Genomic DNA, 25,651 nt, shown 5'->3' on the forward strand with positions numbered 1-25,651 from the left:
CTGCTCGGCAGATGCTGCTGGCTCCGAGGTGCTGCTGCTCCGGAGCTGAAGCCTGGGGAGGTGAGGATGGAAGGGAGCAAGCGTTGGAGCTGGAAGGGAGCCAGGGAGGTTTGGAACAGCTGAGCTGCCTGGCAGGCGAGGAGAGACTTGGCTCGTTCCTTCCCTGTGACACCATTTTGCTTTTAAGTTGCTCTGATGGACACAGAAAAGGATGGAGGGGCTGGGAGTTGGTCTTGCTGCTTGTCAAGATGCTTGGAAAACTGGGATATCAGCACAGATCCATGCTGGGATCAGTGCTGGTGGTTTTATTTCAGAACCCATGGTGCCACCTTGTTCCCAGCCCCAGGAATGAGCTGAGGCCAAGCAGCCTCAAAGTGTGTCCAGCAGCTTTGCTGGGAAAATATTCCCCCACTGAGGGTCCCGTGGAACCAGGGGGAAAATTAAGGATGTGGAGAATTTGGTTGGAGCAGAGGATGTTTGATTCTGTGATCAGGAGGTGTTTTGGCAGTAGAATGAGGAAGAATCATGGAATCACAGAACCCTGGAATGGTTTGGGTTGGAAGGGACCTTAAAGCTCATCCCATCCCACCCCTGCCATGGGCAGGGACACCTTCCACTGTCCCAGGTTGCTCCAAGCCCCTTCCAACCTGGCCTTGGACACTTCCAGGGATCCAGGGGCAGCCACAGCTTCTCTGGGCACCCTGTGCCAGGGCCTGCCCACCCTCCTCATGAAAATTTTTTTCCTCACATCTAGTCTGAGTCAACCCCCTTTTAGTTTAAAACCCTTTTTTGCTGTCACTCCAGGCCCTATAAAAATCTGTCCTTTATAAGGTTCCTGGAAGGGGCTCTGAGGTCTTCCTGGATCCCTCTTTTCTCCAGCTCTCCCAGCCTGGCTCCAGAGCAGAGGGGCTCCAGCCCTTGGAGCATCTCCACAGCCTCCTCTGGTCTTGCTCCTGTGCTGAGTGCCAGGGCTGGGAGAAGAAGGAGAGAGGAGAAGGGATGGACAATGAAGTTGGGAATTTTAGGTGTCTCAATTTCTGAGCAAGGAGCAATGCCCCACCCTGAACGAGCCTGTTCTCCCCTGACCTGCCCCATCCTGAGGGAACAAAAAGCTGCTGGAACCCCAAGAGGCTTCACCCTCCTTCCCTGACAGGCACCAAAACTCCTGCTAAACCCTTCCTGAGTGGGAAACCCCCTTGGGAATTGCATCCAACCACAACCAAGCCAGGATCCCACCTCCCCAGAGGTCGACACACAGAGAACAGCATCTCCAAAGGGTTGAAATAAATCCAAAAGTTTATTTCCAACGAGTACACAGACCATGTGGGATGGGGATGCGCTACACCACGACTGGCTTTCGCCTGCAACCACCCCCTCCCCAAAATCCTGCTGCTGGCAGGGTGGCAAAGCACAGACAGACTTGCCACCAGCAACCTCTGCAGACAATAAAAGTCCTTTTTCCAGTACTCCAGATATTTTTTCTTGAAAAGCCTGGGGGTAGTGGAATGTTGTGTGAGACCAGGCTGGAAATCCAGCACGGGGATGGAGGGGTGGTTGGGATTTTTGTTGTGAGGAGGGGAAACAACCTTGGCAGGCGATCTCTGCTTGGCTGGCAAAGGCAGATCTGTGTGAATAGAAATACTGGGGTGAAATACCTGGCAGCACACCAAGGGCAACACCACGGCCAACAGAAAATCAGGCCCAGCAACATAAAACACCTTCGATGAGTAGTTTGGGTTAGTTCAAAATCTCCCCCTCCCCGCTCCCCTGTATTCATGCAGGTTTATTTCATCATCTAAGTTATCAAGAACTCGAGTTGTAAAAGAGGCAAGTCGTTTAAAAAAATTGTTACAAACCACTTTTCTGACAGCGTTTGAGAAGGGGGGGGTGGGAGCCCCGGGTCAGAGCGGCTGCGCTGCACTCTCTGTGACAATAAATCAGATTCAAAAGAAAAGGCAAAACCCAGGATGGGGTTTTTACATCTCTGCCTGGTAACACCAAGAGTGAAACCAGCTGCAGAGCAAACCGCTTCATCCACCCTTCATCCTAAAGCTACGGGAGCTGTAGTAAAAAGATCAAAAATTGGGGGAATTGGGGGGTGGCTGGGACCATCTTGTGGCTTATAAACATTCCCAGATGCCAAAAGTTTGGAGTCCAGTGTGAGAAGAGCTGGCCTTCTCTGTAGAAGAACTAGAAAAAGAGTATGAAAAGGTAGAAAAACTGAAAAGCACTTTTTTACGGGCTAGAAAGAGTCACCAAAAGGTACCTAAAGACTTTTGCCCTCCCGGATCCACAGGGATTTTTAAGCTCACACCTGATTCAGAACTGGTTCAGCAGGGTCACCGCAGACCCCCAAACCCCTTTGTGACACCCAGCTCATTTTGTACCTAAATCCCCACATTTGGACGATTCCCAAAGTTTCCCAGGAGGACAGATGAGTGGGGAAAGCCAGGAGTTGCTAGACCAGCCACATCCACACAAGTATGGACCCAAGGAGGAGCCCAAAAAGGTGGCATGCATCCCCCGAGAGCTGGGAGCGGGTGAAGAAGGCCTGGGAATAACTCCCCAGCCTGGCCCGGAGCCCAGGCCATGTGTAAACAGGGAATCAGGCACCTCCGTGAAGGGGCGGCCCCACGGCTCCCAGGGCTGCTCCCCTGGCCCTTCCCAAGGCGGTGAGGGGGCAGCGGGAATGGGAGAGGCGGTGGGTGAAGGAAGGGGCAGAAGCGTCCCACCATAAAGCAGCATCCCACCATGGAGCAGCATCCCATTGTGGGGCAGCATCCCATTGTGGGGCAGCATCCCATGGTGGGACAGCATTCCATGGTGGGACAGCATTCCATGGTGAAGCAGCATCCCACCATGGAGCTGTATCCCACCATGGAGCTGTATCCCATTTTGGAGCAGCATCCCACCATGGAGCTGAATCCTACAGTGGGGCTGTATCCCACCATGGAGCAGCATCCCATGGTGGAGCAGCATCCCATGGTGGGACAGCATTCCATGGTGGGACAGCATTCCATGGTGAAGCAGCATCCCACCATGGAGCTGTATCCCATTGTGGGGCAGCATCCCACCATGGAGCTGTATCCCACCATGGAGCTGTATCCCACCATGGAGCAGCATCCTATTTTGGAGCAGCATCCCACCATGGAGCTGGATCCTACAGTGGGGCTGTATCCCACCATGGAGCAGCATCCCATGGTGGGGCAGCATCCCATGGTGGGGCAGCATTCCATGGTGGGACAGCATTCCATGGTGGGGCAGCATCCCCTCGTGGGGCAGTATCCCACTATAGGACAGTGCCCCACCATGGAGCAGCACCCCATTATGGAGCACTATCCCAGTATGGGGCAGCATCCCACCAAAGGGCAGCATTCCATGGTGGAGCAGCATCCCACCACGGAGCAGCATCCCATGGTGGGACAGCATTCCATGGTGGAGCAGCATCCCACCATGGAGCTGTATCCCACAGTGGGGCTGTATCCCACCATGGAGCAGTATCCCATAGTGGAGCACCATCCCATTGTGGAGCAGCATCCCATGGTGGGACAGCATTCCATGGTGGAGCAGCATCCCACCAGGGAGCAGAATCCCACCACAAAGCAGCATCCCAGCACTGAACAACATCCCAGCAACATTCCAGACCAGCCCCAAGGGAAGGAAGTGCTGCCAGGAACCGGGAAAAGAGCAGGACCAAGCGAGGAGGGCAGAGGCACAGAGGTGTAGGAGAAAGGAAAGACCCGGAAAGAAGTGGTCGGCTTTGATTTTCGGATTTCTGGCCCGCCCTGCAGCCGGGCTGGCACCTGCCCTGTGGCAGGAGGTATTTCAGGCACGTCTAAGGCATCTCAGGAGCTCTCTTTGCTTTCAGAATCGCCTCTGTTCCCTCCCTACGGCTTCTTCCACCAGCACGTGGTGCCAAACGCGAGAAAAGAAAAGTCTGGAGCGGATGAACGGAATCAAACTCTCATGCACTACCACTGAATGTCATCACAGGGGTATGGAGCACCAAGCACGACACAGGAACCACTTTTACTTGCAGAACCAAAGCTAACCATAGAGAGAATGGTAAAAAGTGGGGTTTGCTGAGCTGCCAGCACGTGGGGGACAGGCAGGAGCTGCCGGTGTCCCCTCGGCCCCCCCTGCTACGCTAAAGCCAGAAATGAAAAAGCACAAGACCAAACATTGAGTTAACAGCACGGCCACCTCACCTGTCGCTATATATCTGACAAATCAAAAATATTAGCTTGGAAAGGAACCAACAACGTCATTCCAAGAAGGTTATACACATCCTTAGCAGTTAACTTTGCTCAGCACAGCTCTGGTGCTTCAAATACGGAACAATCAAACAATTTTGTGAGCAGAAAAGTGACACGGATTTATTCTTTACATGGGTTTGGGGTTTGGTTTTTTTGTTTTGTTTTGTTTTGTTTTGTTTTGTTTTGTTTTTTCTCTTTCTAGGCAACTCTACAGACTTCAGATCTTTTGCCTTGCAATGCAGATCATCTGATTCCCCCAAAGGTGGCCAGGTTCTTTAAACATGCACATCTCTGTAGCTTCCAGGCCGTGTTTTTTACTTATTTTTGTTTAAATTCTGCAGACCAGCAGGTCGTCCCCATTCCTAAAAACTCTACATCAGTGTTCAGGGTGGCCTGAGTGCCCGTCAGGCTCCTCCAGGGTTTACAGGATCACGCAGAAGAACTTCTTCTCTCTAAAGGGGTTTTCTGAGGCCGGGACGGGGGTCAATAGAGGGTCCTCCTTGGCGTGGGCTTCGCAGTACGCCATCAGGTCTGCTGCTGCTTTGGACACCTGGAAAAGGAGGAGCCCTGTGTTAGGGACAGGACACGGCACCTGGAGAGGTGCCACCAGCAGGGAAGAGCTGGCAGCATCCCTGGGCAGGGAACCCCAGATCTGAGGCAAGAACCCGACCGACGCCGTGGCAGCACATCCCTGCTGGAGCTGGTTCTTCACCTCTGGGCTCTGAGCTGCTCTGTCAGCCCATATTCCCATTCCCAGCCTTCCCAGCCTTCCCAGCCTTCCCCCCATCCCCATCCTTCACCTGACAAGGACTGACTCGAGCATCCCTGCTGGCTCTCCCACGCATCCCTTGGCAGGAACATCCACAGCAGCATTTCCTGCCCTCAGCCACCAACCTTGCTCTTTATTCCAGACATGGCAGCAGCTCCCAAACCACCAGAGCTCATCCCAGCCCTGGAGCACTTCTCTCCCTGGATTTAAGCTCTTAGCAAGGAGCTCAGATGCCCTGGGGACAGTCATTCCTTCCCACCACCCAGCGGGGTTCCAGGTGATGCTTCCAGCTGCCTCTCACCCCTGGCAGTGTCCAAGGCCAGGCTGGATGGGGCTTGGAGCAGCCTGGGCTAGTGCAAGGTGTCCCTGCCCATGGCAGGGGGTTGGAACAAGATGGCCTTTAAGTTCTCTTCCAACCCAAACCATTCCTGGATTCTATGATCCCACGGGTGAGCATCTCCCTCTGTTCAGCCAGGGCCATCAGGATCACTTGGAAGAGCATCCTCCACAAACACCACCTGGCTCCACATCCCAGCTCCTGCCATGAGCTTTGGGCAGCAGCCAGGACCTCCCAGCATTGCCAGAGGCAGCTCCCAAGAATCCCTACCTTTATCCTGTCGATGTTGGCTTCCATCTTCAGCTGCTCCACCAGCTTGCGGGCTTGTGCTATGCTAGCAGTGTTGTTGCTAGCCATGGGCAGGCCAGGAGCGCTCCCGGGACGGGCTGCGGGCAGGAACACACCGGGATCAGCTGCTGGGCTGCTCCCAGCCCTGCAAGCCCCCAAAGGATGGGTTGGGGTTGCACGTGTGGAGTGTTAGAGCCACTGGAATGACGGGGTGAGGGACACAGTGCCAGTGGTGCCCTCCCCATCGTCCCCCATCCTAAGGGATGCCCCTTAGGTGACAGTGGCACTGGCCAGAGCCCAGCCTGCAGCAGCAGGACTCCAGCTGAGCTGTGCTTTGGTGTTTGCTGTTCCATGAAAACCTGTGGCAGCAACAGAAATCAGGCAACAGGCTCCCCCAGCAGCCCGAGCTGCCGTGCCAGACTCATTCCCTGCCCATCATCCAGCCCGTGCCGGTGCCCAGTGTGTGTCCCGGTGCCTCGCTTTGTGCCTGCTGCCAGTTTGCACATTGAGATGCTAAACAGGATGCTGGAGTTTCCTGTTTCTCGAGATTTCTACCCCAGGCAGGCGGGGGATGCTCATTAAGGCCACGGCGGGCTGGATCCCGGATGTTTTTCCGGCACCTTCTCCCAGCAGTGAGCTCTGGCAGAGGCAGCAGAGTCCCAGCATCCAGCTCCTCCAGCAGCAAGGCTTTTCCAGCAGTGCTCCTGCCTGGCTGGGGCTGCCTGCCAGCTCCAAAATGGAGGGTTTTTTTGGGATGTCCTGCAATAGCAGGATACAGCGAGACCCCTGGGCGATGGGACAAGCCCTAAAATAAAGGAATTGTGGTATTTTAAGGAAAAGCTGAGGGCTCAAGCTCATCTTTTGGGATTTAGAGCGTTTGGAGAGAGAGGGGTTTACCGAAGAAATCACCGTGGCACTGGTGCCTGTGCTCGGAGAACGAACCACGCCAGGGCCAGCCGGGGTTTGAGGACGAGGAGGGGAGCACAAGGAGGGGTTAATTTTTACCAGAAGCCGATCTCTCCGGTGATTTGTGCCTCTAAGGGAAGCTCTGCTCCTCTTGGCCCTTCACTGCCTACAAATAAAGAGAACAGAAAATGGGACTCGGCTCCATGGGAGCATCACTCACGGCACCAGGGACCCCAGAAGTCCCTCGCAGACGCCGGCTGCCGCACCCCGGGTTCCTTCCGTGTGTCCCCCGCCCCGTGCCGTGCAAGCCCAGCCCCCCAGTGACATTTTTTGTTTGCATTCAGCGAGGTTTTCAGCACAGGAAGAGGTTTCAGTCAGCGGGCAAGTAGCCCAGGGCTGCTGGCAGCCCCGGCAGCCGAGCGGGCTGGAGGATGCGCAGGGACAGGGCAGGGATTTAACTCTGTCTGGGACACGGAGCTCGTGCTGGGGTGGAAGGAGCATCCCCTGGGGAATGCTGCCAAAATCCTCCAGCCCAGCTCCCAGTGCCAGCCCCAGCTCCTGGCTGGATGTGCTCCCCCCAGGCCCAGCTCTGTGCCAGCGCTGGAGGTTCAGCTCAGCCCCTGCGTTGTTTCTGGGTGGGTTTATCTCATCTCTCCCATCTTTTATTTTATTTTGTGGCTGGAGAAGGGTTTGAGCAGCAGAGTGCATCCCTCCAGCTTTTCCTTTTCCCTGCAAAGCCATGGAGTGTGCCGTGGCTCTGGCACAGCAGCTGGGAAAGCTGGGGCAGGTTCAACCAAGGTGCTGCTGCTGCTGCACGGTTTGGGTGCCACAGAGACTTTCCTAAGGCAGCAAATGCCATCCTGGTGGAATTCTCATCCCTGGAAGTGTTCCAAAAGATGTGTGGATGTGGCACCTGGGGATGTGGGTTAGTGGTGGGCTTGGCAGTGCTGGGGGAATGGCTGGACTCGATCTTCGAGGGCTTTTCCAACCTAAATGATTCCGTGTTATGCCCTTCCATGCAAAGGACCTGCTCCAGTGGCAGGGAATCACTTCAGGGACTTCAGTCACTCCATGTTTAGGATCTGTGGGAGCAGGGAGGACTGCTGAGAGCATCTGCATGGCTCTTACAGCCCTGCTCCTTTAAATAATTCTCTATATCCAACCCTGCTGCCACCCTCCTGTGAGGAAACCCTCCCTTGCTCTTAAGGCATCCAGCCCTAGGGGCACTAAAATGGGGAAAACAGCCCCAAAAGTAAGGTGAGGGAAGGGTGGGAGGGGTCACCTATGAGCACAGGCCTGCTAGGACAATGCTGGGGACTCTGGGGCAACTCAGCCACCTCAGAGGAGCCTCCCAGGAGCCACCACACCCTCGGCCGCGCCTCTCTGCAGGTGCTTCAAGCAGAAACGAGAACCAGTTTGGGGCCAGGGATGGTTTTAGGGCATTTCCACCCCTGGGGAAACCTGGGGCGTTTCTTCCACCATGGATAACAAAAAAGCAGCAGGTGACACTTCAAAGTGAGCTCGTGAAGGTCCCACCCCGGAAAACAGCCCTGCAGCAGCAGCAGGGCAGCCACAAAGGCAGCTTTTAAATCCCAAAGTCAGGAGACCCCACTGTGACCCCGGGAAGGTGTGGGACCACCAGGAGTAAACACAAACTCCCATGGGTTTTTTTGTTTGGATTGGATTTATCACAGAGGGATGGAATGGGTTGGGTTGGAAGGGACTTTAAATCCCATCTCATTCTACCCATGCCATGGGCAGGGACACCTCCCACTGTCCCAGGCTGCTCCAAGTCATGTCCAGCCTGGCCTGGGACACTTCCAGGGATCCAGGGGCAGCCACAGCTTCTCTGGGCACCCTGTGCCAGGGCCTCCCCACCCTCACAGGGAACAATTCTTTCCCAATATCCCATCCATCCCTGCCCTCTGGCAGTGGGAAGCCATTCCTTGTGTCCTATCACTCCAGGCCCTCATCCGAAGTCCCTCTCCAGCTTTTTTGCATCCCTTTAAACAAATTCCCCCCTTTCCACACACAGAAATAACCCACGGCCCCTCTGCACAGCAGACAAATACCCAAACAAGCTGGCAAGATCCCGAGCTGCAATTACAGTGCAGAGCCCAAACGAGACAATATCCATGTCCTGGCCGTGTTAAACATCATTAGCATGAACATAATGAGTAAGGACTCATTAACCTGTGGGCTCCAAGGCAGGAATCCCATTATCCAGGCATGGCACGTGCCATTAAATGAGGGAAATAAGGCGCTGTCTGAATTCCCTTGGGAATGCCATAAAACTCCTTCCCGGGTGTGAGAGCAGCCCTGTGGTAACGGGAAGACCAGGAAATATTGGGAAGCACGTTGGTTTCAGCTTCATGCTTGGGATTTTGCTGGCTGGGGCCAGGAGCTGAGCTCTGATGGAGGGGACCTGCTGATTAATTGGGATAATGCTGGCACAGCTCCCTCAGTGACCTGTATCCAAGTGCTGCCATCACTCCACCATCCTGGGAATGCCCAGATTCCCCAAATGGGGTCCGGCAGGCTCTCTGCATCCATCACATCTCCAACCCTGGCTCTGCAACTTCCCATCCCTGTGCCTGCCCAGGGAGGGATGTCACTGCCAGGAAATACAATGCCTGGAAAATCAACTTCCCTCTAAATGCCACGCTCAAATATTTTGGCATTTTTCCTTGGATCTGAGGATATTTTCTGGGGTGGTGTTCAGTTGACTGCAATGAGTAAAGAGGAACCAGGGGTTGAAGGAGAGGAGGATGCTCCAGCAGCTCAGCTTAAATCTCTTCCCTGGGAGGGTGGTGAGGCCCTGGCACAGGTTTCCCAGAAAAGCTGAGCCTGGAAGTGTCCAAGGCCAGGCTGGGCGGGGCTTGGAGCAACCTGGGATAGTGGAAGGTGTCCCTGCCCATGGCAGGGTGTTGGAATGAGATGGATTTTAAGGTCCCTTCCAACCCAACCCATTCTGGGATTCCATGGAAAATGCTGGCAATAAATGTCTGGGCACGGCAGTTTTGCTGCTGATTTTTCCCAGTTGGTCCCTAAGCTCCAAAAAAACCACCTCATTTGTTGCTGTCTGCTGAATGAAGAGCCTTTGATACATTTGGATGACATTTTCCTCTGTCACCCAGCCCAAACAGGCATCAAAAATCGGGATTTAGGTGGGCAAACAGTGAGGCACATCCCAGATCCCTGATGCAGCTGTGTCCGCTCATTCCAGCTTTGCCAAAATCTTCATCTTTCACCTGTGATGTGGAGCAGCAAATGTGGATGTGGAGCAGCTTGATGGGATGAGATCAGGGTTTAAAGTGCTCTGAGCTAAAAGCCACCATTGCTCTGGGCCAAGGGACAAGCAGCCCTCCTCCACCTGGATTCCTGGATGCATTCCCACACCAAATGGCACATCCAGCCCAAAAAAAGCCACCGCAAAAGGAGCATTTCTTGATGCTGAGCCCTCCTGCTAAGCTGCCATGCCATTCTCCCCTCCCAGCCTGGGCTCCTGTGGGGCTCTGGCACCCCAGAGCTGCCAGCTCTGCTTGCAGGAGTAATTAAGCTTCGTTTGCCAGCTCCTCGTCAGCACCAGCTGCTGCCTGCTTTGCACAGAGCTGAGCTGAGAGGCTCTGGAGCAGAGAGGATCCTGGAATCCGGGTGCCTTGTACTGGATCCGTCACCATCATGGAATCAGAGCTTAACCACCTCCTTGAGGTTCTTCTCCTCTTTTAGCTGGGTTTTAGCTCAGGGTCTGTGTGGGTGGGGATTGGAATTCTCCGGAATGTTGAAAAAAAATGGTATTTCCCCTGGATCCCAGGAAGGGTCTGAGGCCAGGTTGGACATTGGGGCTTGGAGCAACCTGGGACAGTGGAAGGTGTCCCTGCCATGGCAGGGGTGGAAAAAGATGAACTTTGAGATCCCTTCCAACCCAAACCATCCCACAATGTTATGATTTTAAGGGTGATTAATCAGTGCAATTACCCTAAACAGGCACTGCCATTGCAGAAAGGGTCCCTCAAAGCACATTTTGCACTGGGTTGGGCCTGTCACTGTCCAAAGGCAGCACTAACCCTGGGAAGCATCCCTGGAAAGCACTTCCTGACACTCCTGGAAGTGCAGACAGGCACTGGGTGAGATCTCATGGCTGTCACAAGACACCTCCTGCATCTCTCAGGGCCTGAGGCCTTTGCCCACCCAGCTGTGATCCTTCCCACTTTTAAACCTGTGCAACACATCCTCTCCTGCCAGCTGGAATTGGAATAGGCAGGAAGAGGCACTGGAACTGGCAGCCCTGGAGGGATTTAAAATCCATGTGGATGTGGCACTCGGGGTCATGGGCCAGTGGTGGCCTCGGCAGAGCTGGGGGAATGATCTTAGAGGGCTTTTCCAACCTGAATGATTCCAGGATTCAATTTTCCAGGCTTTTTTCACCTCCCAGCGAGCTTTTTCTCTGCTTTCCAGAAAACTCTTCCCTCCCCTCTGAACCAAAAGGAAAAGCAGGAATGAAACAGAAAGTGCTGACATTGGCCAGGCCGAAACCTCTCCGTTCCCTCACCGCAAAGACCGAAAGCAGCAGCACCCACCCCGAAATCAGCTCCTTTTTGGGGTGAAAGCAGAAGCCTCCCTGCTCCTTGGTTTCAAAAAGAGTCATATTTTCCATCCCTGATGCACCGGCATTTTCCACTCAGTTACAGCAAAGTGGGGGAATCCCACTGGGACAGCTGGGATTTTGGGGAGAGCAGGGATCAGGCCTGTTCCTACCAGGCAGGCATCACCCAGGAGGGAGGTTGGTTCAGAAAAGGGGTGGGGTTTTTTTGACAGAAAAGGAGCTTTTTGGTCCAGAAAATGAGGGTTTGTCCAGAAAATTTTCCAGGCTGGGTGTTGTAATGGAGGGATTTGTCCCAGATCTCATTCACGCTGGGATTTCTCCGTGTCCCTGCGCTTCCCAAGAGCTGAGCCCAGCCCAGCTCACTGCATCCTCACTGCAGGCTCTCCCAAAAACTGCCTTTTCCTCCTCAAAACCAGCCAGGATGCAGCATCCAGAAGGGAGAACTGGGAATGCTGCCGGTCACCGTCCGGCTGGAGCGTGGGAATCCTTCATGAGGGGCTGGATGGCTTTGCCAGGCATCTTGTGGCTTTTGCTAAAAGCCATGGCTAAAAATAGGTGGCTCAGCTGCAAAAAAAATTGCTAAATATACCCAGAAAAGTACAAAAATACAACAGGCAAAATAGAAAATAGCAGAGCCGTGTTTTCCAGGGGGTGGGAGATGCGATGGTCCCACCGATCCCAACGGGAGTTACAGATCTGGCTGGGGAAGGAGCCTTAAAACACCCAAATTCCAAATGCTTCACTCTTTCCTTAATGGTCTGAGCTCGGTTTGTGCCTGTGGGCTTCCCTGGGGCAAAGCACCTTAATCCTGAGTGGTGATTCCAGCCACAGCTCCCAGCCCCTCTCCACAGGGATGTTATTCCCTTTCCCAGCCAGTTTTTTATCCCAGATATCCAATATGGTATTTAAATCCCTGGGAAGCAGCTTGCAGGTCGGAGACGCGCCGGCAGATAAATAAATAAATAAATAAATGGATTCAAAGACGACAGAGTGGAGAAACGAGCCTGTTTCCATGGAAACAGCTTCATTATCCCAGCAGCATCCGATCCCTCCTGCCAAACGGGAGAGGTGGGATGGGCGCCCGGTTCAGTCCCAGTTATTGATCCCAGAATGGTTTGGCTTGGAAGGGACCTTAAACCTCACCCAGTGCCACCCCCCTGCCACGGGCAGGGACACCTCCCACTGTCCCAGGCTGCTCCAAGCCCCAGTGTCCAACCTGGCATTTCCAAGGGTGGGAATTATCAAGGCAAAGCTAAGCACTGGAATTGGCTCTGCAGAGAGCCTGGCTCGGGATGTGCCCTTCACCCACCTCGTGTGCCAGAGCTGACCACGGCCGCAGCCCAGATGGAGTCAGGAGGCTCCAGCCTCACATTCCCGGTCTGTCCCTTTTCCCTGGAGCAGCCCCTGCCCCGTGGGCATCGCGTGCAGTGGGAACCTCAGCTGTTTGTTTTCTCTCAGGCCCCTAACGGCTCAAACCGAGACAAACAGGAACCAACCTCCACTTCCTTTTTTTGTTTTTTAGGGTTTTTATAGTTTTTTTATAAAGATTGTTCAGGTGAAGGACCAGCAGCTTGGGACATCTGCTCCAGTCCCTCCCTCATTCGCTGGGACATCTGCTCCCATCCCTCCTGCCACCATTCCTACAAGATTTTGGCTCTCGCCATCCCAGTACCACAGGGAGGGAGCACAGATCTGCTCCAGAGTTGGAAAAAGGGTCCAGAACCATGGGAATGCCACTAGGGATACACTGATAGCTGAGCAAACCCCCAGCCTGCTCCAGGGTTGTTGTTTGGGGGAAAACCCTGGGAAAAAGTGTTGGTGCACAAGGGATAATCGCAGTGGTGGGAGCAGATCAGGCTCTGGGTGTGCCCTGACCTTGGCCAAACACTGGGGAATAAGGATGCCCTAATTCTGAGGAATGAGAATTCCCAAATACCAAGGAGTACAAATGCCCACACAGAGGGCAAATAAGGAATTTCCAGATACCTGGGGAATAATGATGCCCAAAGACCAAGGAATAAGGATGCCCACATCGAGGGGATTCCAGAAGGATTCCCAGATACTTGGGGAATAAGGATGTCCAAATACTGCGGAATAAGGATGCCCAGATACTGGAGAATTCAGGGATACCCAAACACTGAGGAATAAAGGATACCCATGTAGAAGGAAATAAGGATTCCCAGATATTTGGGGAATAAAAATGCCCAAACACTGATGAATAAGGATATCCAAATATCAGGGAATAAGGATGCCCAGATACTGAAAGATGAGAAAGCCCATAGAGAGGGAAATAAGGATTCCCAGATATTTGGGGAATAAGGATGCCCAAATACTGGTGGAACAAGGATGTCCACATTTTGAGGAATAAGAATGTTCAAATAGTGAAGGATAAAGATGTCCAAATCCTGAGGAATAAGGATCTCCAAATATTGAGGGATAAGGCTGCCCAAATATCAGGGAATAACGAAGCCCAGATACTGGAAAATAAAGATGCCCAAATACTGGGTGGAATAAGGATGTCCAAATTTTGAGGGATAAGGCTGCCCAAATACCAGAGAATAGGGATGCCCAAATCCTGGGGAATAAGGCTGCTCAAATACCAAGGAGTAAGAATGCCCAAATACTGGGGAATTCAGGGATACCCAAAAGTTGAGGAGAAAGGATGCCCATATAGAGGGAAATAAGGATGCCAAAACAGTGGGGAATAAGGATTCCCAAATACCAGGGATTAAGGATGCCCAAATACCAGGGATTAAGGATGCCCAAATACCAGGGAATAAGGATGCCCAGATACTGGGGAATAAGGATGCCCAGATACTGGGGAATAAGGATATCCAAATCCTGAGGAATAAGGATGTCCAGATACTGGGCAATAAGGATGCCCAGATACTGGGGAGCAAGGCTGGCATCTCCTCCTGCTATGACACAGAAGGGAAGGGGCCCAGGCTGTCACTCGCTGTGACACCCCAGCAGGGACAGACCAGGGCACACATCCTGTCACGCCATCCCCAGCTCCAACCCCGTGCTCTCCACCAGGGCTTCAGCCCTGCCACAGCTGCACTTCACCAAAAATGAAAATGCTTTAAGGTTTAATGGGTTTTTTTTGGTGAGGTTGGGTTTTTAAGGTTTAATAAAACATTAAACAGCACCCAGAGGCCACTGGGAGACTGGAGGCTGCTGCAGCACAGGAGTGGAGGAGAGGAGAGCACACGGCTTTGGAAATTCCCTGAAATCCGTGGGTGGATTGGAGTATCTCCTGCACACAGATCATAAAATTCCAGACTGGTTTGGGTTGGAAGAAACCTTAAAGTTCATCCCATTCCACCCCTGCCAAGGGCAGGGACACCTTCCACTGTTCCAAGTTACTCATCCAGCCTGGCATTGGACATTTCCAGGGTTTGGGCATCCACAGCTTCTCTGGGCAACCTGGGCCAGGGCCTCACCACCCTCCCAGGCAGGAATTTCTTCCTTATCTGCTCATCCAGCTCTGAACTCCTGACCCTTAATTAAGGGAAGCAGCCAAGACCTATTATTTCATGTTAATTAACAGATCCAGTCTAGGGTTTCAGTTTTTAACATCCCGCTCTTAAGTATTGGCCAGGGTCGAGATCAAGATCTTGATGGGAAGATGGGAAATGAGGATTGAAAGGGAAGGGAAGATGAAGAGAGAGCTGCAAATGGAGCTGTTTCTCCCAGCAGCAAATTTCCAAGAGGATTTGGGTATTTGGCTGTGTCAACACCACATTTCCAGGAGGATTTGGAAAGGGACAAACCCACTCCAAGCCTCACATGAATCACCCCGAATTCAAGGCTGGGGAATGGTTCAGCTCCATGATCTCAGGGATCTTTTCCAGCCTAAATGGTTCTGTGATTTACCAATCCCTGCTCGTTGGCGTGGGGATACAGCCACCCCAGAGGAACTGGGACAAGACATTGCCCTGATTTGGCTCAAAAATCCTATTTTTAGGGGGCACCCTCCACAGGGAATGGGAAGGAGAATGTGGATTTTCGTGCCAGGTTGCTGGGCCCACCCCTCTGCAAAGCAGTTTTCAGCTCAAATAAACCCCCAAATCCCTTTTTTTTTTTTTTTTTTTGGCTAGAGCCTCACCTTTTTTCCCCCCAAAAACCTCCTGCAGCAGGCAAAGCCTCGGGCTGCAGAAATCCTCGTGATGAGAAATCATCCTCGGATGATTTCACCCCGATCAAACCTTTATTAGAATTTTATTTTAAGTAACACTCACAGGGAGCCCAGTGACCCTTTGCAGCCGCTGGGAATCACCCAGTGAGTTACATCAGCAGAGAAACAACCCCGTTCAGCAGCCCCATTAGTTTGAGCCCCCCCCCCCAGGAATTACCTGAGACTGCTTTAATTAGGTATCCAGCGTGCAAAAGAATTAATTAATTGGTGAGAAGCACCTGAACCACATTACTCATAAGGCTCTATTTCGAGCTTCAAATACAGCAAACAGGTCACAGCCCAGCTGAGAGTGTGGAGAGAATTCCCAGGGCTGCTGCCTGGTGTTCCTCTTCCCATCCTTACCATGGAAGGAGCAAGGCTGGGAATTTTTTTTACCTTTTTTTTTTGGTATTCGTTTTCCTTCCATCCTTGGAAGTGTCCAAGGCCAGGTCAGATGGGGCTTGGAGCAACCTGGTCTATTGATTTTCCTTCTTTAGCCCCATCCCTGGAAGTGTTTAGGATCTTGTTGGACAGAGCTTGGAGCAATCTGGTCTATTGATTTTCCTTCTTTATCCCCACCCCTGGAAGTGTCCAAGGCCAGGCTGGATGGGGTTTGGAGCTACCTGGGATAGTGGGAATTGTCCCTTCCCATGGCAGAGGTGGGACTGGATGATTTCCAGGTCTCCTCCAAGCCAAACCATTCAGGGATTCTGTTTATTTCCAGGTTTTTCACAGCATCCAGAGCTGGTGCCTTTAGAGCCACTACTCCAACAGCAGCTGCGTCACACGGAGATGGGAGTTCTGTGATAATTTTGGGGGATTTGGTGTGTTTTAGGCGTGGGTTGTGGGGTAAAACCCTGTTGTCGTGGGGCTGTGAGGGTTTCACATCCCTGAGACAGCCGTGAAGCGAGTGAAGCATCTGCTGAGGGCCACATCCCAATGTGCAGGTGGAGGCTCCACATGGAGCGGGGGAGGGTTTAGCAGATTTCTGAGGGGAAAAAAAAAAAAGAGGGAAAAGAAAAAGAGAGGAAAAAAGGGTATGAAAGGAGGCGGAAAAAAGAGAAATAAAAAGAGAGAAAAAAGGGAAAAAGGAGGAAATAAGAGGGGAAAAAAGTAAAAATAAAAGGAGAAAAAAAAGAGGAAAAAATTCCCTGTGTAGTCTGTATTTCCGCAACCCAGAATTTTGAAAAGGAATTTACTGTGGCTTGTGCTGGCTCTGACATTTCCCAGCCTGGCAAAGCTGAAGCTGTGAGAGGGGGTGCTCCACAGGGATGAGGGCAGGAATGCAGGCAGGATGCAAACAAGGAGAAGGCCAGGGATGCAGGAACTGGTGCAGGCAGGGATGTGGGCACGGATGTGGACAAGATCTGGGCAGGGATGTGAGCAGGATGTGGGCAGGGATGCACACAGGGATGCGTGTGGGGATCTGGGCAGGGATGGAAGCAAGAATGAGGGCAGGGATGCAGGCAGGGATGGAGAAAGGGCTGTAGACAGGGATACAGGGATGGGGGCAGGGATTCAAACAGGGATACAGGAAGGGATGCAGGAAGGGATGTGAACAGGGATCCAGACTGGGGTGCAGGTAGAGATCTGGGCAGGGATGTGAACAGGAATATGGGCAGGGATGCAGGAAAGGATGTGAACAGGGATCCAGACAGGGATGCAGGAAGGGATGTGAACAGGGATCCAGACTGGGATGCAGGAAGGGATGCGAGCAGGGATCCAGACAGGGATGCAGGTAGAGATCTGGGCAGGGATGTGAACAGGAATATGGCCAGGGATGCAGGAAGGGATGCGAGCAGGGATCTGGGCAAGGATGGAGAAAGGGCTGTACACAGGGACACAGGGATGTGGGCGGGGATCCAGGCAGGGATGCAGGCAGGGATGCAGGTGTGGATCGGGGCAGCGATGCAGGCAGGGCTGGAGCCCTGGCAGAGCTCAAACCGGGTTAGCTGGGCGGGCAGGCAGAAGTAGGTTGTCGGTGCTGCCGCTCCCCCTCGGTCGCCGCGCTGACCCATATTATCCCAATTAAATTTAACTCCCTGCCCCTCTGCTGCCTCCTTTTCCCCTGTGCCCTGCTGCATTCCGGGCTAAAGTAGGCCCTGGTACGGAGGCAGCGAGTACACCTGGGCCCTTCCTGTGGAATGAGGAGAGGAGGGCACGGCCGGCGTGGCAGAACTGGGACAGGGACGTGGCGCGGGGCCGAGAGGCAGCAGCAGCAGCAGCAGCAGCAGCGTGTGCTCAGCAGCTTCCCTCTGCTCCAGACCTGACCCACCTACATTTTCTCTGACCACACTGCTCCTGCAAACCAGCAGAATTGGCTTTTCCCTCTCCAGCTGCGCCCTCGGAGCCTTTCCGTCCTCACCCACCCTCATCGCTTACTGACCTCCACACACAACATCTCAGCTTTCCTACAGAGCCCTGAATCCCTGAACCAGCCTGTTTTCCCCTTAAAACACTGGCAGAACATCCCTGCCACGCTTCCTGCTGAGTCAAGGGCCTTGCTTTTCCCACCATCCCGGCTGTGGAATGACACATGCTCAGCACAGCCCAGGATTACGCGGGCGGCAGGAGAAGCCGCCAGCCTGGGCGGTGGTTTTACACTTACACGGCAAAAAAGAATAAAGGATGAAGAACTGGAAGCCCGAGGAAGGCTGCAAAGCCTGGATTAAGCAGCACAAGACAGCTGGATTCCCTCCCTTCCCATGCACGGATCCCTCATGTGCCAGAGATCAACCCATGCCGTGGCCTCACGTGCTCCATTTATCACCCTCCATGTCCTCTCCCAGAGGTTTGATCCTTCTGGAATCGCTGCCTTTGCCACCACGAGCTGCCTTCCCGAGGATAAACACCTTTCCCTGCCTACCTGCTGCTGGGAAAACCTCAGCTCCAGTGGATTCCTATATGTTTCCTGAGCTGTAAAAGCACTGGAAGCAGCTGCTCTTTGTGGGCTCTCAGTTCCAGGCAGGATGTAGGAGCAGCGTGGATTCAAAACCAGCCTAACTTTTCCGTCATTCAACAGAAACACTTACACAGGGCTTAGATTTTGGGCTTAAAAAATAATAATCAGCGCCTCCCTTATTTGCTGCTTATGCCTCTCCTTAAGCCTGGCTTGCTGCATTAAAATAATCTTTTTATTCCCTTCATTCCCTGTTTTTGTTCATGGTGTGGAGGGAGGAAGGAGGAGGGAGAGTCCCCCCCGCCGCCACTGGCATTAAGTGGGGAGTGAGGGAAGCACTGGAGGCGGATACAAATCCCTGAGCAAGGATGTGAGGCTGAGCAATTCTATTAAACCAGCTGATAAATAATGCAGGGATTTTGACGGGGCCGGCCCTGCCGGCGCCGCACAAACACCTCCACGTCTCCAGGATATTCAAAAATCCAAGGGATGCAGCGCAGGCAGGCTTCAAGAATTGAGCCCAAAGCCTTTCCCAACAGCTGAAGCTGTCCCAGGGTCACGCTGGAGCTCTGTCCCCACCAGGTCCTTGCCTCTTCCCAAGGTTCTACACAAAGCCATGGAATTCACCAGGCCTGGTCCATGTGCAGCGTTTCCCAGGGTGGGAAAGCTCTGCTTGGGCACTTTCCAGCAGGATCAGAGCTGCTCTGGCAGCAGCTACAGGCCTGGAGATGAATTAGAAAAGGTTCAGGTAGGCTGTGATCCCCCAGCTACAGACCCCAAACTGCTGCAGACCCAGCGAGGGGCGTAGGAAGTCCTTGAGAAGGCACTCAGAGACATGGAGAAGACCTGGAGCATGGAGAAGACCTGGCCATGTTCCTGCAGGACATCCTGGGGATACCTGGACCCCCATGGACTCATTTGATGGCCATGGGGACAGCTCTGATCTACCTTGAGTGGTGGGTGAGAGCAGAGATTCCTTCCCAATATCCCATCCATCCCTGCCCTCTGGCACTGGGAAGCCATTCCCTGTGTCCTGTCCCTCCACCCCTTGTCCCCAGTCCCTCTCCAGCTCTCCTGGAGCCCCTTTAGGCCCTGCAAGGGGCTCTGAGCTCTCTCTGGAGCCTTCTCCTCTCCAGGTGAACACCCCCAGCTCTCCCAGCCTGGCTCCAGAGCAGAGAGGCTCCAGCCCTTGGAGCAGCTCTGTGGCCTCCTCTGGACTTGTTCTGGGCACTGGGAATTTTTCCTGTCCTCAGGAGACTCAGCCCAAGCCCTGCCTGTTTCTCCCAAGGTTTATGTGCAGAGGACCTTTGGCTGCAGACATAACAAAGCTGGAACAATGACAAATGTCACAGGCAGAGACACACTGGCACTGCCCTGGTGTCTCCTGGTGACAGCGGGACTGTGGAGACATTTTTCTGGCACTCCTGACTCTCAACACCTTCTTTATCCTCCTTCCTTCCCTTCCCTGCATCTGCTCCAAAGGAAAACCAAAGGCTCCAAAGGGGAATCGAATCTACGCTGAGCATCTCACATCTGCTGACAGCTGGGTGCTTCCTTACCCAAAATGACCCCAAAACTCCTCCAAACCCACACCTCCTGCACAGCAAGTCACGGCTTCAGGGAGGATTTTAAGACAACTGAAGCCTGAAGAATCCCTTCAACTTCCTTCCAGCATCCCTTCAGAATTCCCCTTAAGGGGCTCACGCCTCAGGCTGTGACTCGTGGACACCTGGCAGCACTCCCTGTGCCATCCCAGGGAATGCTGCAACAGGTTAAATATTCCTGAACTTCACCCAGCTCCTGGTCTCTCCTCTGGGACATAGCTCGGATGGGAACACGAGGGAAAACAGGGCTCCTCCACATCCCTGCAGAGGGACACTCTGCCTGTCCCCAGGGAGCTGTGTGGGTCCCACCACGATGGTGGCTTTTCCCTGGCTGCAGGGGCCCAGCACCACGTCTGTTCCTTGGCAAAGGAACCGGGAAAACCAATTATTAAAAGGGAATTGGTAAAAACGGCACAGGAATTTCAGGCACTGGCACACACTGCCCAGGGTGGAGTCCCCACCCCCGCAGGGATTTAAAAGCCGTGTGGATGTGACACTTGGGGGCAGGCTTGGCAGTGCTGGAGGAATGGTTGGACTTGAAGATCTTAGAGGGCTTTTCCAGCCTAAGCAATTCCATGATTCTAAGCCAGAGGTTTCCCGGTATAGCAGGGCTGACATGAGACACGACAGCACCCGACTGACCAGACCATAATGACCATAATGACCATAATGACCATAATGAGCACATGAACCCACCCCGGCAGTGTCACCGTTTTCCTGGAGGTGCCAGCCTTGGGAACACTGGGGCTCCGGGCAGGTGCAGGAGGAGAGGGAGCAGGGGGATTCTCAGCACTGATTTTCTCTGGAAGCTGCCAGAACCAGGTTTGTGTCTCTGCACAGAGGTGCTGGTGGTGGCACAGGGCACCGATGTCCCCGTGGCACCGATGTCCCTGCAGTCCCCGCTGCAGCTGCTGGCTCTGCCTGCAGGGATGGGCACAGGCAGCTGGAAGGCACAGGAAAAGCAGGAAGCAGCCAGGCTTTGGAGCAGGGATTTATCCCCCTGGACAGGGGATGCTGTAGGCAGCAGCAGGAAGGATGCTGAGCAGCCCAGTGACACCAGCAACACCGAGGAGTTTGCAGTGGGAATATCCCATGCTCTGCCAGGGATTTTTCCCCTCTGGAGGGATCTCCAGGAAGGAGCACGGATCCCTGATGAGCTCCAAGGCTTGGGCAAGGCTGCCCTTCCCACACAGATCCCTCTTGCAGCTGCCCATCCAGGACCTCTCCAGCCAGGAAAGCTGTTCCTAGGGGTGGACAGAGCCAACTTTCCTTCCCAAATCCCTCGGGAGAGCAGGTGAGGGCAGGAAGATAAACCTGTTACACTGAGACACCAGCCCAGCGAAAGGAGCTCATCCAGCAGCTCCGGGTGTCCGGCCGTGCCAGGAGCAGCACTTTGGGAAGCACAGCAGCACCCCTGGAATAACCAACCTGCAGCTCAGCTGGCTCGGGGATGCTGCATGAGAGCATCACCCACACCTGAGAACTCCAACCACGATCCAGCAGCACCTGGAGCTTCCCTTGGATGAACTAATTAACCCGGGTTCTAACAAGGATGATGATGCCAGACACCGGGGGAAGGAAACTGCTGAGTGAAAAGCCAGGGAAGGACGAGATAAGGTGAAAACAAATTGTGTTTGGGAGGATAAGCAGGTGCTGGTGCAGCTGCTTCCCAGGAATTATCCAGCTGCAAGGTGCTGATTTTTCAGAGCTTGGTCCAATGCCATTTCAGGAGGGATTTTTATTCCCAGTGGTCCTGTTGGTGCTTGGAGTCCAGCATTCCTGCGTGAGATGCAGGAGATGAGGGATTTTAGACTCCAGCCTCAGCACGGCTGTGCCCTCGCCCATCCCACATGGTCTTTTAGATCCCTTCCAACCCCAGCCACCCCGTGATTCCCTCATTCCCCGATCCTGCGTCAAGCGCCGGCGATTCCCTTGCACATCTCTAATCGAAGGCATCATTAATTAATCAATCAATCACTGGCCTGACCCAACGTCCACGCCCGACCAACACCGTCCCAGCCACTCTGGAGGGGATTTGGAGCAAGCCTGTCTTCTCCAGGGAGCCAAATCCGTGTTCTCCCGGCAGCTGGATCCTGTCCTTCCCTGTCTCTCCACGGAGCTCGTGCCAAGCGTGTGCGGAGAGCCGGGAGCCACAGCCCCTGTCCCTGCAGCCATCCCGAGCTTCAGGACCAGGACACCCCCCAGCCATTCCCTCCGGGATTTTGGGTGGACAAGGCTGCTCCAAAAGAAGAGGTTTGGGGGGGCTTGCACCATGCATGTGGCACCCAGAAGGAAAAATGCACATGGAAAGCTGTGCTGGGAGTGAGCAGGGAATAAAACCGTGGAAAGGCAGGCACAAAAATTCCCTGGTTAATGGACCTCATCCTGTTCCGTGGAATGAGGTTCCACCTCCCACTGCCTTTGCCCCCATCCCTCCTCCCCACGAAGGGGCTGAGCCCAGAGAGGGAGAACAGCGAGAAAAGAGCCTGAAAAGCAAGAAAAACTGAAAATCCAACCTAATCCCTCTGCTCGTTCCTCCTGCTCCCGTGATGGCTGTGAACACACACGGACACATCCCGCGCTCCCATCCCGCGTTCCCATCACGCTCCGGGCACAGGAGTGAGATCCTTGGACAAGTCACGCTGAGAATTGATGCCACTTGTACCTAAAAGTGTGTTTTCCCGGATTGAACCCCTTATTCCCAACCCGAAACGGGGCAATCCAGAGGGAGGGAGCAGTCCCGTGGTCCCGGGTGGCACCACACGCGTCCCGGGCTGGAGCATCCCGGCTGGGATGTGGGGGATGGAGCAGGACAGCCGCCCCTGGGCAGCACTTTTTGGGGACGGGGGGGTCCGTGGGGCTCCAGCACCGTCTCTCCAGCCCTAATTACTATAGGGACAGCTGGCATCAGCGCCTGCCTGTCCTCCTTCGGTGACTCACCGGGATTCAGGGGGAGAAGCAGCACCCCAGCCACCACCGAGCCCCTGGAATTCCAGCGGGAGCATCCGCAGGGCTGCCAGGTGGGATGGCACTGCCCACCCCGACAAAGTTGCCTTTTTATTGCATTTTCCACTTGGCACGGGATGGCAAAGCAGCAGGCGGGCTTGGGGATTAATAAATAATAACAACAATAATAATAATAGAGCTTCTTCACCGGCTCGCAGCCATCATCAATCCATGGGAATCCCACCGGGATTGCCTGCTCCTGGCCTTGAGAACCCCCATGCCAGGAAGCAGCCTCAGTTATCATCTCCCCCAGATCCAAAATGTGCCCCACGAGGCCACCACCAGCTCATGGCTGCGAGGAGAAAACCCCACGAGATCCTTCGTGCTGGTGTATTATCCACTGGGAGCAAAGCTGGCAGCTCCCAGGGAATCTGGGAGAGAGGATGGGCACGTGCGGGCACCGTGTGAGGACCACAGGTCCTCCCAAACTAGGAATATCCCATTTTGGAGGCGAGGCTGCCTCCAGTCGTTATCCAGGTGATGCCGAACCCGCGTTCCAGGTGAGCAGCCGGCAGCACGTTGCATCAAGCAGCATCCCTGCCTCCTCCTGCAAGGCTGGAAATGCCGGAAAAAAGCCCCAAAACTGGTGCCAAGGAGCAGCTGGGGCGGTGCCCGGCCTTGGAGGGCCAACACGGGAGCTGGGGTGGGATGGGGCTGAGCCACATCCATGAATCCCACGGCACAGGGTGAGAAAAGCTCCATTAGAACCCCGGGAGCACCTCCAAACCTCCTCCTGGAGAAAGGCTTGGCCCCAGGGCTTTCCTGGCAATAATTAATTGAGTCATATTTCAATCCAGCCAGCGGCCATATGGTAGGAAAGAGGATTAAAATCGCATGCTCCAGTTGCATCCAGGGAAATCCAGTTATAAGGAAAAATCCTCAGTGCCTGGCTCCAGCCCGCTGCCAGGCTGCTGTCATCCATCCACACGGCCCCAGCCCCTTTTCCAGGATCCCTTTTCCAGGAGTGAGGAGCGCGGGATCGCTGGTGAGGAGATGGATCGTGGGCAATTCAGGGGGGAAGGGGGAAATAGGGAAAGAAATAATTCATGGAACCTGCGGCAGCAGGAGCAGCGGTGGCAGATCGTTGCTGCTCCGAGTCACTGCCCTCTGGGTACCGTGCTCGAAGTTCATTAGGAACTCATTAGCAATTGATTAATGAGGGGGCATCGCTGTGCGCCAGGATTCTCCTTAAATATAAATCATTTTCCACCAAGGAGGCTGGAATCGTGGGATCACTGAGAGGTTCGGGTGGGAAGGGAGCTTAAAGCCCATCCCGTTCCGTGCCATCCACACCTTCCCCTATCCCAGGTTGCTCCAAGCCCCGTCCAACCTGGCCTGGAGCAATTCCAGGGATTTGGGGCAGCCACAGCTTCTCTGGGAAACCTGTGCCAGGGCCTCCCCTCCCTCACAGCCAGGAATTTCCTCCTAATATCTATTCCAAATCTTCCCTCTGGCAGTTTTTTGCTGGATTCCCCTCCCACTGGGGCAAGCGAGCCCTGGACCAGTTTTCCTTGAGCTCATCTTCCCGGCGATTTTCCCGGGAATCCTTCACCCAAAGCACTGCTGGGAAAAATACGGACTTTGGCAGAAACGCTGGGAGAGGGACAGTGCTGTAAGGGATGGCAGGACGGATGCCCTTCCACCTGCGTGGACATCACCCCAAATCCCTCCAAGCCAGGCTGGGGCTGATCGCAGCTGAGGCTTCTGCGGGGATTTGGGGTTGGGAAAGTCTCCCTTCTCCTTCCTTCCCGTGATTAAAAAAAAAAAAATCGGGAAAGAAAGAACACTACGCCTCATTCATCCGCGGAGAAAGCCTTGCCTGTGATGGCAAATCAGTTGATTAAGGAGGATCAAACCCTCTAAATCCAACCTTTGTTGGGAGACTGAACTCCCTGTACAAGGCACCTTCCCGGCTCCCGGGGGCTGGGACCCCCGCGCCCCATCGCCCCCCGAGACTGTGGGGTCCCCGTGGGGTCGGGGCATGCGGCGATTGGCTCCCTGCGGGATTTGGGGGGATTTTCTGCCGATTTAGGAGCGGCTCGGTCCCCACGGGGGTCAGTGACAGCGAGTGGCGGGGGTGGGGACCGCCCTGCCCAGCCCCACCGTGCGCCGGTGCGGGCAGTGCCAGCCCTCCCAGTGCTCCCAGTGCTCCCAGTGCCCCCAGCCCCGCTCCCCCCTGTGCCCGGCGGTACCTGGAAGCGGGCGGCGGTGCCCCGGTCCCCGCGGGGCGGGCGGCGGCGGGACGGACGGACGGATGGAGGGATTGAGGGATGGAGGGATGGACGCTGGGATGGATGGATGGATGGATGGATGGATGGAGGGAGGGAAGGATGGAGGAAGCGATGGAGGAAGAGATGGAGGAGGGAGGGCCGGAGGGATACGGCCGCAGGAGGAGGAGGAGGGTGGTCAGCAGCAGCCCCGAGCGGCGAGTCCCCACCCAGCTTTGTCTGCGCTCATCCCGCTGCCTACAGGAAGCGGCTCAGCCCCGACTTCCTCCTCCTCCTCCTCTTCTCCTCCTCCTCCTCCTCCTCTCCTCCTCCTCCTGCTCTCCTCTGCGATCCCCGGGTTGTGCGGATCGCTTTTGCCCAGACCCCTCTGCCTCCTCCCCTGCCCCGCACCCCGCGCCGGCCCCTCTCCGTGGCTCTGCCCATCTCCTGTCCCTTATATCGCCCCTTGTCCCTTATCCGCCCCATTCACGCCCCGACCCTGCACCCCACACACGCTACGTGCCAACCCCACAACCCACACAGCCACCCGCTGTACCCCCATCCTGCACCCCACACCCGTCTGCACCCACATTTCC

The 25,651-nt window shown here is 54.5% G+C and overlaps 1 protein-coding gene across 4 annotated transcripts; it reads right to left on the minus strand.

Moving 5' to 3' along the window:
* Window positions 1-3,596: 3,596 nt before the first annotated feature.
* On the minus strand, window positions 3,597-25,117 carry GNG2 (G protein subunit gamma 2). Of its 4 annotated transcripts, none has more exons than XM_069018640.1 (4): window positions 25,041-25,117; window positions 6,656-6,722; window positions 5,633-5,748; window positions 3,597-4,806 (listed from the first exon to the last, which is right to left on the minus strand). In XM_069018640.1, the coding sequence occupies exons 3-4, from the start codon at window positions 5,717-5,719 to the stop codon at window positions 4,678-4,680; spliced, it is 216 nt and encodes a 71-aa protein (XP_068874741.1). In that variant the 5' UTR covers window positions 5,720-5,748; window positions 6,656-6,722; window positions 25,041-25,117; the 3' UTR covers window positions 3,597-4,677. The 4 variants fall into 4 exon arrangements, with proteins under 4 accessions (XP_068874741.1, XP_068874739.1, XP_068874742.1 ...); XM_069018638.1 differs by lacking the exon at window positions 25,041-25,117 and adding an exon at window positions 12,472-12,609; XM_069018641.1 differs by lacking the exon at window positions 25,041-25,117 and adding an exon at window positions 12,472-12,609 and having other exon boundaries at window positions 6,548-6,722.
* Between the last annotated feature and the right edge of the window lie 534 nt (window positions 25,118-25,651).

This window comes from Aphelocoma coerulescens, chromosome 5, assembly GCF_041296385.1.
Source record: "Aphelocoma coerulescens isolate FSJ_1873_10779 chromosome 5, UR_Acoe_1.0, whole genome shotgun sequence".
NCBI lineage: Eukaryota > Metazoa > Chordata > Aves > Passeriformes > Corvidae > Aphelocoma > Aphelocoma coerulescens.